This window comes from Dermacentor variabilis, chromosome 3 (assembly GCF_050947875.1).
Source record: "Dermacentor variabilis isolate Ectoservices chromosome 3, ASM5094787v1, whole genome shotgun sequence".
Taxonomy (NCBI): Eukaryota; Metazoa; Arthropoda; class Arachnida; order Ixodida; family Ixodidae; genus Dermacentor; species Dermacentor variabilis.
The window spans coordinates 35,507,773-35,520,682 of record NC_134570.1 but is presented as its reverse complement, the minus strand read 5'-3'; the positions used below and the strand labels follow the sequence as shown (position 1 = coordinate 35,520,682).

General features: G+C 42.2%; 1 protein-coding gene across 2 annotated transcripts in view; it reads right to left on the bottom strand.

Annotated features, from left to right (window-relative positions):
- Positions 1 to 12,421, bottom strand: part of LOC142575410 (ubiquitin carboxyl-terminal hydrolase 5-like) — a 38,521-nt gene extending 26,100 nt beyond the window's left edge. The window contains exons 1-7 of one of the 2 annotated variants that reach the window (XM_075684768.1): positions 12,273 to 12,421; positions 9,622 to 9,693; positions 8,026 to 8,145; positions 7,656 to 7,762; positions 5,908 to 6,143; positions 4,290 to 4,384; positions 3,919 to 4,112 (exon numbers count right to left, since the gene is read on the bottom strand). In XM_075684768.1, coding sequence (XP_075540883.1) covers positions 3,919 to 4,112; positions 4,290 to 4,384; positions 5,908 to 6,143; positions 7,656 to 7,762; positions 8,026 to 8,145; positions 9,622 to 9,693; positions 12,273 to 12,380 — 932 coding nt within the window. In that variant the 5' untranslated portion in view covers positions 12,381 to 12,421. Of the gene's footprint in view, positions 1 to 3,918; positions 4,113 to 4,289; positions 4,385 to 5,907; positions 6,144 to 7,655; positions 7,763 to 8,025; positions 8,146 to 9,621; positions 9,748 to 12,272 lie in introns of both variants that reach the window. The other variant, XM_075684767.1, reaches the window with a different exon arrangement.
- Between the last annotated feature and the right edge of the window lie 489 nt (positions 12,422 to 12,910).

The window sequence follows — 12,910 nt, the reverse complement described above, 5'->3', positions numbered from 1 at the left end:
ATACTTTATGTTGCATCTATTCTTTTTCTGTGTAACACGTATGTAGCACACTATACCTAATGAAAGGTCTTCTGGCTTATGTGACTGAATGCTGGCACATCTGCTAACTTCATCTAAATAAATAAAGTTTAACCTCATTATAATGAAGCCACATCAGACACAAAAACACTTTATAGTTACATCAGATATTTTTTTTAGAAAGCATACATTCTGATATTGGCTAAAGTATTATCAAGGTTTCTATTACTTTATTATATCTGGGGAAAAGACGGGGAATGCGGGAGATGGAAATTCAAGACGATGAGCAAAACGTCCACTGCATCTGCTATCTGCAAGAAGCAGCCACTTGCGTGGAAGAATACGTCGGGGCCTTGAGTGCTCAACGGAGAAATCCGAGCTTCTGAGAATTACACGGGGCAAGAAAAGCAAAGAAAGCCTTAACATACGGCTAAAGGGGCAGCCGATACCGGAAAGCCAACAAATCAGGATCCTTGGAATGTGGGTGCAATCCGACCAGCGCTGCACCCACACGCTGAAAACACTCAAGCAGTCAACAACCCAAGTAGCATGCATGATCACGCGGGTGTCACAAAAGAGATATGGGATGAAAGAAGGCGACACACTTAAGCTGGTTGGCAACCTGGTGGTCAGCAGGGTCGCATACTCACTCCCGTACTTCTACTGCACTGAACAGGAAATAGAAGAAGCGGACACCATTTTACGCAAAGCGTACAAAACAGCACTTCACCTGCCGAACAATACATTGACAGAGAAACTAATGGCACTTGGTTTAAGCAACACCTTCGAAGAACTAAAAGAAGCCCAAAGTATCGCACAGCTCATGAGACTCCAGCAGACCAAAACGGGACGGGAACTGCTAATAAGGCTAGGCTTCATGGAATCAATCAAAGAAACCCAAAGAACGGAGGGGATTCTTGATGAATATCAGAAAACATACACTGTTAGCCCCCTACCCAAAAACATGGACCCAAACCTCCACACAGCGCGAAGGGACGCAAGGGCGAAATACGTCGAAAAGTACCTGGCCACAAAAAACACAACAGTATACACAGATGCTGCAGTATACGCCAAGCAAAAAGGCACAAACATAGTAAAGACGGCTGCGATAGTAATAAGCCAGGACTACAAAGAGATCTGCAGCGCGTCAATGAAGGACTGCTCGGTAACGGAAGCTGAGGAAATAGCTGTAGCTCTAGCGGCAATGGAGGGCTACCGATCCGAAAGGTCTTTAACAATACTCACCGACTCGCAAGCTACGTGTCGGAATTACATTAACGGCAGAATAGGACGCAGAGTGCTTCACATCCTCCGCTCCTGCAGGGCTAACAACAAAGTCAGGCATACAATTTTCTGGGTACCGGGACACGCTGGAATAGAAGGGAACCTAAGGGCGGACAAGGTAGCTCAAGAGCACACAAACCGAGCGGCCACAAGCACCGACCCTGAGGAACCCATACCTGTCAACCAAGCTACTCAGACATACCGAATTACTATAAGGGGGTCCGAATCAAATACCCTCCACCCCACAACAGCCTAAATCAGCATGAAGGAACCTCTTGGAGGAAGCTGCAAACAGGAACATACCCAAATCTAAGCACACTAAGCAAGATGTTTCCCACCCAGTATAGAGACATTTGCCCCTGGTGCGGCGCCAAGCCCACCTTATATCACATTGCATGGGGATGCGTTTACAATCAACAATACCTTCAAATAAAGGACCCGAGTGCAGAGCAGTGGGAGAGGGTGCTCTCCAGCAGCGACCCGAAAGTCCAGCATGGACTAGTAAGGCACGCTCATCGAGTAGCCACTCTCAGTGGTGCCCTGAAATAGGGGCGTTGACCCTGTGCAGATGGGGAAGAAGACCATGAAGACGGCCGACCACATCTGCGACCGCTAATTTCAAACCAATTAGAGCAAATAAAGCTTTTCCTCCTCCTCCTCCTCCTCGAGGGGGTACCCAAAAGTAAGGAGGATTCTTTTACTGAAGTAGGAGGGTAAGTGACATAGTCCTTCTGTGAAGCTTAACCTCCTGATGCCATTGCTTTCTTCCAAGCCTCTGTTCCTTTATGTGTCTATGTTGTGATGGCTGATGTCAAAGAACAATGTTGGCACATCATGTTTTGTTCTTTCTCAGAAATTTTTTTATATCAGCAAACTCATAAATTATATACTTGAACCATAAAGTCAGATAGTCAACAAGTGTATTTACATGGATGTCATCAATGTAGTTGAATCATGCAGTTAGAGGAAAGTGCTACGAGCTGTGGAACTCAGGCAAGTGGCTTGTGCACCACGACATAGCTCCAGCCCACACAGCACTGAGTGTGCAGCATTTTGTGACAAAAATGGAATGACAACGCTACCTTATCTCATCCTCTCTACTCCCCATATCTTGCTCCTTGTAACTTCTTATCTTCAAGACTGAAGCAAGAGCTTAAAGGAAAGCATTTTAAATATGTGGAGGAGGTGAACAAAATGATGAACGTACTGGTCGAGTGCCATGAGCCATTGTTCAAGAGTTTCGAACAATGGCTAAAGTGGTGGGGCAGGTCCATTTATTCCCTGAGAGAGGGCATTAACATTTTGAAATGTTTGAAGAAATATGCAAATTAACCAAAAACAATTGTTGTTTTTAGGTATCCCTTTGTATTTGCTGCACTGTACTGTAATGTACTTGTCTTGCTTAGAAGAAGCTCCTTGATTGTGCTGAACAAAGACAGCCAAGAGTATTTCCTGTGTTCTCTCATCATCATCATCATCATCATCATCATCATCATCATCATCATCATCATCATCATCATCATCCTGTTTTATGTCCACTGCAGGACAAAGGCCTCTCCCTGCTATCTCCCTGTGTTCTCTAACTAATGGAATTGCTGGAGTGTTTGTTTGCAGCCACTCCGTGAGAGAAACCTCAACATGAACCCAGTCAAGGTTGCAGCTTAAAGAAAAACTGAGGATAAGTGCTAAAACAAATAAATTACAGAATATTACTTCAGAATTCCATCTACATTTATTTTGTGAAGAAAAAGAATTACTGGTGAAGATAATGTAGGCTAATTTTCTTCTCTTGTTTTTCCCACACAAATACCAGCTATGATAGTATTAGTGAGACATCACAAATTTTGTATCGTGTTTTCATATCCAGGCAATGTTTCTTAGCAAATGTTGCTGTGCAGGATATTACTTTACACTGAAGTGCAATGTAACCCTTCATCATGGTTAAAGAATGATAATTAGCCTCAAACATATGCACTGTAAAAATCCAGGACCCCCATCTTGGGAATCTCGCAAATAAAGGGAACATACTATCGCCATATATATATATATATATATATATATATATTTGTTCTTTCTGACTTTTCGAGCTAGCAGTGGTGGTAAATATGCTATCTACCAATTTAGAAAATGCCCATAACAATATGCATGTGCTTGCACAAGCCACATTCATTGTGTCTTCTCATTTTCTCTTTTTGGTCAGCTACTACATAAGGATAGCTATGCCTTTGTCATTTATGCCAATGCTTTCTGTGCACTGCAGGAACTGCACAAACAAAACTAAGAAATCCTAAAGTTATACATAAATTCAGTTCTCTACATATGGCTTGCATTGATATTGGCTGTGAAAATTTGTTTATGAGATGAGGGCCTAAGTAGATGCTGAAATGTACCAGTATACTAAATGGAAACGATTTTATGACAACTTTTCCTACACAGCAATGCTTTGCTAGACTTCAATATGTGAGTGATGAGCCCAAAGGCAAAGTATGACAGTGCCATGTAGGAAGGCCGAGTTTGTTTATTTTGGTGTTTGATCGTGCTGCCACGCACTATTTGTCATATCTGAAATGATGGTAATGTTACAAGTAGCCTCAGAATAAACAGTTCAGTACTCACTTCTGCTTGAAGTCTGGGATGCTCATGACGACCTGCATTACGGCATTCATGTAGCAGGAGTTGCCGAGGTTTTCTAGGCCCGTGTAGCCCGGTCCATACAGGCGCTCTAGGTTGTGGCACATTTCCTGGATTACCGCCCACTCTCCTGACTGCTGTGTCATTTCATCCTTCAGTTCACTCGTTGCCTTGTCTGTCTGCATTTCAATGCTACATTAAAGTGTCTCATCCTGCAACCACATCTCTGACTGCATGCAAACAATCCTTGCCACTCGCTCCCATTAAAATCAAACTGCCACAGTGTTCACATCCGCCATGATTTCAGCATGCACAATCTCTAGAGCAACCAGGAACTGTACAAACAGATGACTCACCGTTCGCATCTTGGAAATCTCAATACCAAAATGTTCAAGGTGTTTGGACAGATTGCCATCTATTACCATGCAGTTTTCATCATAGGAGTAGACATCTAAGAAAGCAGTGAAAACAATTAGCAGCACTTGACAGGTCGCATATGCTTAAAAACATAATTAACCAACAAAGAAATGAAGAGAGAAAGAAAGATGATGAATGAGTAAATTTACTTTGGCCACATTGTTTGAGGCCCCAATTCTTGTACATTGTGCACGAGTCATGCACTTTGGCATCTTTCTTGAGCTCCGGGGTAATGGTGCTGCCGTGCTTAAAATCAAAACAACAATAACTTTTTGTCAGGATCTCACTGTTCATTTGTGTTCAAATATGGATTCCTTTGAGATTGCAAACACCACATTTATAGATATTGGCAGGCGCTAGTAATGCTGGAAGCCGAGAATGAAGTATGTGTGGTAGTTGCTGCAGAAATGAACAGTAAATGGCCGTTCGATCACTTGGAAGTGACGGCTTTCCTCTTTCTCTCGCGACAATATATATAAATGGCTGATTGTCTATTGCAACCAGCATTGGCACTCTTCGGGCAAACATCACATTTGCCTGCACTGTCAGTGCACTTCCTAAAGATTTACAAGCAGTGTTCATTAACGTTTTGTTTAAATGAACTGAACTCAGTCTATCCGTATACCAAGTGTTTTTATAGACTATACAAGTTTTTTCTAATTGCCTGTACTGGATAGCACAACCGTAGTCCTTGCGAGCTGAATTACAGGAGGCAGACACTGCTTGCGCGACAGATTGAAATACATAATTGACTAACTATCAAATGTTAAGTAATTAAAATTATTTTATAGCACCTATTGCAGTTCATGAATTGTAGCCACTGAGTTTACAAATTTTGTCTTGAAGGAATTATCATGGTGACACTAGTTTTAAAGTATTCATTCCCAAGGTGCTAGATGAAATACAGTGGCATTTTTATATTTCAATGCATAAAAGAGCATTGTTAAAAAAGGCAAGTGGAGCAGCAGTGAATTTTCACTGAAAATTTGACTAGCACACATCTCAAAACCAACATCATCCTCATAATTAGTTCCCAAGTTAATATGCTAGTAAACTTACTGGCAACAATTCATAAATTTCAATATGTACTGTATGTGGCTCTTCGTGTAATCCAGCACATGGACTAGAATTGTGCTATCTGCCAGAGAAAATTTACCAAAATTTTCTATAGCATCAAAAAGGGAACATCTGGGATTAACAGAGCAATACAATTGGGAAGTGTTCTGCACATGGAAGTCATATGTGGGCTATGTCTACCAGGCATAACTTCCAAGACATGTGGCGCATATGCAGCTGCAGGAAAACGTGAAACAATCAGGTCACATGAGGGAACTTTTGCTATCACCCTGGCCATGTGGCATTATTGAGCATGCTCAAGTGACTGTAGTTTGCGCTCAATGAAGCTTAATTGAATGCTGCTATGCATCTTCAAGTGCACTTGAATTCGGTGCTTCGTCCGTCTATCATGTTTGGGAATTAAGCTTTCCGAGATCAACATCTACAAGAATCAAATTCTCATATGGCAAGAGTACAAAATGAGTAATCATACAAGCTCACCAGCGCTCTCTGATGTAATGGTGCATAGCTTAACCACAAGTGGGTAGCCAGTTTGCTGAAAGTGTTCAAGCGCATGGTTGTAGCCTCCGCTGTCCTTGTACCGCTTTGGACCACAGAGAATAGTGCCATCCGTCAGGTTCAGCCACAGGTTCTCAACAATACAGCACTTCTCGCACCTCCAGCCCCAACGCGGCACCTTTACACCATTATTCAACTGTGTCAATGTGTCGCTGTATCTGTCGAACATAAGAAACACATAGCCAAGCCATGAAAGTAAAGCAGCATTCAGCAACTGCGTACTGCCATAAAGCAAGAGCAGGAAATATTAGGATAACAAACTCTGCCCTCTATTGTCAAAAAGAATACCACATGTCTTGGGTGAATTGGTGCACACTACACACACTGGCACCATCTGAGGGCTGAATAGACGACAACTGACCAATCGCTACTAGAGCACCTGTATTTCTGAATAGTGCCATAAATTAACCATTGTTGCCTCTTCCTCGTCCATTCTGTTCATTAGCTATGGTATTATCAGCTGTTAGGAGTGGAACGCAGTTCCTCTGGTTGTTTTTGCTGCATGTGACACCTGCCCACTATAAAGGGCTTGAGATGTATGCACTAGTGGCAGCCTTCTGATGTGATTGTGGTGTTTACAGCTTTAGCATCACGAGAGCAATAGTATGAGAAAAACTCTTTTGGGAGGAGGTAAGAGAAGTAAGAGGTTGCTTGTACTAGTAGTTTCATTTTTTTTTTTTCAAGGACTTCAATTGCTCTCACCGACATATCCGCTTCAGGCGCTGTTTGCACAATTTCGCACACCAAGATAGTGCATGAAAAGTAAAAGGACTGATCACAATAATATTTCTGATGAGTTACATACATCATGAAACACTTCTGATAACCTGTGCTGAAAGTTTGAATATGTACAGCGCTGTTTTATTGAAACTGGTAGGAAAGTGGATGGTTCGGTGTTTGCTCTTGGTGTCAGCATATGTTGTCATATAGCAGGCTCAGTCTTTTTCACAATGTTTTAAATCAGGCATATTTTTTTAAGTGGCTGTATAGGTGCTTTTTAAGCAATTATAGACATGGGAATAGTTGATGTTCTCATATCTGACATTCCTGTATAGAGCTCTTGCACAAAGTCAAATTTCTGTAAGCTTGACAAAATTCACTGATGAATTCAAAAGTATATCGTAATTGTTTTGCAGCAATATGCGTTTCATGATCTTGAAGATTTAAGAAATGTAGTGAAACAAAATATTTCAAGGACAGAATTGCTTGGTGCTTGAAGGGGATACGAAGCTCAGCAGTGCCTGCAATTCTCTTTGATAAAGTAATCTTGTGGCATAGACAGAAAGCCGAGATTCTGAGCTGGATGTTTGCCATAGTTTCCCTCTGATGTACTATGATCAGCACCTATTCAAACGTGAACAAGTCTGAAAATTCTCCAATGAGTTGTTTCATTTCTAGGGTTCACCTGCCTTGGTAACAGTGGCTTATTTCACTCAAAAAATATGTTTGGGACAACTACATGTTTAGAAATTGGCTACAAGGCGATTCCACATCACGCTTCCATGTAAATACTATGCATAACAAGTATTTTGATCAGTTCTCAGAAAGAAAGCTTTTTTGAAGAAAAATTCATCCTGGTCAGGGATTTATTTCTTTACATTTCAATTTATGCTGATACAGATTCCATGGTCACATGTACACAAAGTAATGTGCCAAGGGCAAATGCTTACTTTGAGACTGGCTTGGGTGCCTCATTCACTGTTCGAACGAATTCTTCATGGTTATAGTCCTCAGTGTCCAGGTCAGAAGTAAGAACAAGTGCAATGGAAAGTTGAACCTAATGGAACGAAACATATGACAACAAGTTCAGGCTTTCACTCTTCAGCTGACACTTTCTCATTGATGTACCATGTATGAAACAGGAACAAAAGCAATATATCACTTTCACTAGTCTAAGGGACCTCAACTGAAAACTATGTCAGATGAAGCATACCACAATACCAGGGTATGTTGTCAGCAGGGCTTGTTGTATATAAGCTCATTTATCTTGTAAAACTTTTGTTTGAATGGTATTCAATCAAGTATCGTGGCACAGCATACCTTTTCTGGGAGGTCTGAGTCAGGCACAGGAATTTCGTCAAAGTCTGGAAGTATAACAAGCGAACTGTAGTGCTCGTATTCATATTTCTTGCCCTGGTCCGAAGAAGCCTTGTCTTGTCTCTGTGGGCCATAATGTGTCAGGATTAAAAAAGTACAAAACTTCAACAATGTTGCATGCTATGATGCATTAAAATATAGTTTAGTGGTTAGCAATATAAATAAAGTCGAGGATAGACTAAGTGTTCATGTATAACTAAAGCAATATTTCAAGTTGCACCTGTGATGGTAACCAGTTAACTGCACCATTAGTGACGCAGTGATTAATCAGATGCTATCTGTAGTGATAATTTCACGCCACAATAAGTCATTTCTTATTCTTTATCGACTAGCAAGCTAGTGACATTTCTTTATCTTGGGACCATCTTAAAACAACAACATCCTACATTTCTACATGCACCAAGTGCGTACAGAAGCTATACCACCATTAGAAAGTGTTCTTAACATTCGTTATTATTACGTAGTGCATCCACAATTGCAATAGCCTACCAACTCCATTTCAGCATTACATCTCCAGTACTACCTACTGTACTGGTGCTGAATTACGGTATTGGTACAGTAGGCATAGTCGTACAGTGGGAATTTGCGCCAGTAGTGTACCAATACTATGTATACTCATTTTATTATATTCTCATCACTGATCATTGACAAGATCTAATATGTAATACCTGTATTCTCTATCTGCTACAGCCATAAAAATAGCAGATGCCATGAATTGATATTATAACTACTCTTGCAAAACACTTTGATAAAACAGTCAATGAGCTTTCAATTATGCTTATGTTTTCTTCACTGCTTTAATGTGTAGTGAATGCCCTTATTCTTTAATGCCATGAAGCCTTGAGCATCAACAAATAGCAGCTGAATTCAGGTGCAACCTTAATGTGTGTTTTCATATCAAAGAAATCTGTTCATTAAACACAGAAATTTATATTTAGCAATCAAACAATAAGCAATTATAACATCAAAGCTCAAGACATGCTTTGCACATGTCTCAACGATATTGTGACACAAGCGGTTTTCAGCCAGTATACATGCAAAACTAAGTCAACCGACTTCATCTTTGTGCATCAGTGATGATGATGATGGTGATAATAATAATAATAAAGTGAAGCATGAAGTTTATAATGTGCCAAGAATACAGAGGAAGGATGCTAATACATCCTGCCTCTATATGCTTGGAGCATTGAATGATTCCTTGAAGCAGCTTCGTGAGGAAAAGGATTGTCAGCAGATATAGCCTAGTACATATTTAATGAAAGCAGCATATGCGTATTATGAAAATTTTTTTATATGACTGTACACTAGAAAAAAAGGGTTTTACTCGCTTGCAATATTGTGTCTATACTCTCAACAATACCAAAAGCTGGCATCAGGCTGAAAACAGCTAAAATATTACTTCAGGAGTTCATTAGCAGTAAGCAATACCTGCATTCAACAGATATCAGTTTCCATTCATAGTAAGATCATGTACATGCTTATGCAAATACATATTTTTTAGTTTAAAAGTAATACAAACAATGTAAGCAGTGCACACACCTCAACTTTCATGGTCTTCAAATGAAGATAGACAGCATTTCCAGTCTTTGTGTAGTGCCACTTGACATGTTTCTGCCCAAATCCAAGAAATGTGTTAAGGCAAACGTAAAGTCCTCCTTTAGACTTCTGAAATAAAGAAATTATATGGTAGAGAACCACTTCTGTCAAGAGTCACTAAGCATTTGTGCGTTAGATAAGTAGAGTATCATATTTCAGTATAGCTATGAACCTCAATGCGGCAGGACTCGTGACATACTGCCAAACCACTTAGGCACCTCCAGCCACTGCATCCATGAGACAGCAAGCAACACTGCATAATTGTTGTGCATATAAAAGGACACAGGGCAAACAGTGTGAGTGAAACTTTAGACTGCAGAATAATGCTTCAAAATATCCATTGCATCAACTTTATCGAGGACATCATAGCTTGCATAGGTGGTAAAATTAACTGTAATAGATGAAAAACAAATGTATGTCGCTGCTCTCTCTCCTCTTTCCACTTATGCATTCACCATTGCCTTGGAATTGCTCCTCATAGATCACATTGGGGATTAGAATAAGAACAGCGCCAGAGACAGGGACAAATGAAGAAACACACAGAGTGTGGTGTATGTCTAAATTTCTTTGTTTATGCCTGTCTCTCATGTTGTTCCTATTTTAAACATGAACTACCAACATGCCCAAGTCTCTATACCCTTGATAGACACATCAGAGAGTTTTAGAGTGTATGGTATTCCAGTAAATACTAGTGGAATGGGCATTTTACCGGATGAGCAGAGCTACAAACGTGAATGTCTGTAACAGTGCAGGTGGCGCATAACTCAACCCGACAAACATAGAACTAATATTGCAGTATATACATAGGACTAATATTGCAGAAACCAAGTGTATTTTACTTCGCTGCTGGTATAAATTTTCGGCAGCAACATGATTACATCACTGCCAAAAATTTACAGAGCAGCGAGGTAGATTACACTATGTTACTGCAATATTAGCTGTGGGTGTGTCTGGTCGAGCTCTGCGCCACCAAGTGGCTGCACTGTGCATGCTGTCATGTTTGCGCCTCCGCTCATCTGGTAAAGTGCCCAGTCGCCTGCATTTACTGGAATACCAGACAAGCTAAAGCTCCGGTAAAGTGTGCAGTCCGCTTGTGTTTACTGGAATACCAGACAAGCTAAAACTGCTTGAAAAGGCCAAATGCTCATTTATCATGCTATTTTGAGCGAAGTGTAAATGACCCCACTGCTATTCAACATGGGTGCTATTGAGGCTCTGCACACTGCTGAAGCTTTAGAATCAGCTGTCTAGCATGTACTTCGGCAGCTCGCGCTTTTACAGCGAAGCTGTATACCTCTACCATTCAATGCATTTGTCGTGTCCGTGGGCAAAAAACTCAACCAATCACAGTGGGAGGCGCGTGCCGCTGGGTTTCTTGCAGCGCCACCAGACGGCGCCCGCCTCAGCGGCGGCGCCGGCCGTGCGGGGATAGAAAAAAAGAGAACAAGAAAGCTCACCTTCGCGCATAGCATTCGCCGCAGCGTTTACGGGGAAAGATTATGGTTGCATAAGCTACAGTTGCCGGGGGGCGGCAACTGTAGCATGCGAAGTAGAGCGTGACGTAAACTGCACTTTCGTATGTAAAAGAAGAACCCACCTAGCAACTGATTTCATTTGTGTTATTATAGCGTACGTAATCTAAACCGTGGATAGCGCTATGGAAAGGCCACATATAGGACTCCCGAAGAGCAGCGTGAACACAATAAGCGGCGACGGGAACAGCAACGGCGTAGTGCTCAGGCTCGGCAGGAACAAGTTCAAGGCTGCGTCAGATATGGTTTATCGGATGAAGTGATACCACAGCTTCACAAGCCAACCAGCAGCGTGGATTGTAACCCATTATGCATACAAGTGCATATGTCACAGCGGTATTCAACCATGTCCGATTTTCAAAAGCTTTGGCAGTTATATACGGGCGTAGCGGCACCCAGATATATCGCATACTGAAATTACAATACCCATAATCGATTGATTGGCTCAATGTAGCAGCCGTGTCCCAAGCCCCGAGTAAAATACGCACGTAGGCAAAGTTCCGACTGGTGTTGCAGAAGTCGTGGAGCGCGGTAGCTGAACTTGGCTTCACAAATTAGCGGCTGGATGTAACTATACCTATTCGATCGTGTTTATTTTTTTTTCTAGTTGTAACAACGTGTCATTATTTCGCATTATTGGCGGCGCCTCCAGGACACCAAAGCGGCAACGGGGACCTCACTGGAACCCGGACTGGTACGTCGGTTCTGCGCGTGCCAGGGGTGAATAAGATCGGCTTTCCGCGATAGCGGACAGCCAATTTTTTATGCGAATGCCCCCTGGCAGCACGCTTCGGCCTCCGCGGCCCCAACCCAGGGGCCGCTCGGCTTCCACCTTTGATTCCCCCGCTACCCCTTGGGTTACACATGTGCCCTCTTGGAGCAGTACCTGTAAAAAATCTATTCTGATGTCGCAACGAGAATTTTCGCAACAAGAAAAGCGGCCCGCTACTTATACGCCACCAGCCAGAACCTTGCCCGCGCGTACAGCCAGCGCCTCAGATTTTTTTTTTTGCTAGGTGGCTTTGATACAGCTGCGCGGACGAAACTTAATCGAGAACTTACCGGTGTGTCGAATGAAAAGACGCACTCATCCCTATAAATCCTCTCCGAATAGCCAGGAGTTCTGATTCTATCAACATGGGCTGCGAGCTTCTCGTAGAAATCGGCCATGGTGTTCGAAATGATCACCTGACAGAATGACGACTGGTCTAGCTGGCTTCGCACGTGCTCATATGCACGTGGACACGTTTCCCGCGTGGCGCGCCGCAAACTTTTACCTTTTTTTCATCAGTGTTCCGACCGTGGGCGGAATGCTGGCTCCCTGTGATGACTGCATAGGAAGCCGTCGTCTCTCCAGGGCCAGATGGCACGCCGCGTGCATGATGCAATGTGGGCTTAGTCCCAGCAAGAACGAAAGTTTACCATTGCTAAAACACGTCACACAGGATATCGTTCATGGACCATTCTAGTACCTAAAACTGTATTGCGAGGCACGAAGAACAAGAAAACGAAATGTGCTATATTTAAAAGCCAACAACAGCACCATCCGAGTCGTCGTCGTTTTTGTGGAGGTAGCCATGGGCTTGCTGCACAGAATTACATGGTAGCAATGCGAGAATTTTTACATATGATTATCTGAAGGCAGAAAATTGCATCTGACTGAGCCACTGTAAAACCCAGCATGTTGTTGTCAGCATGAC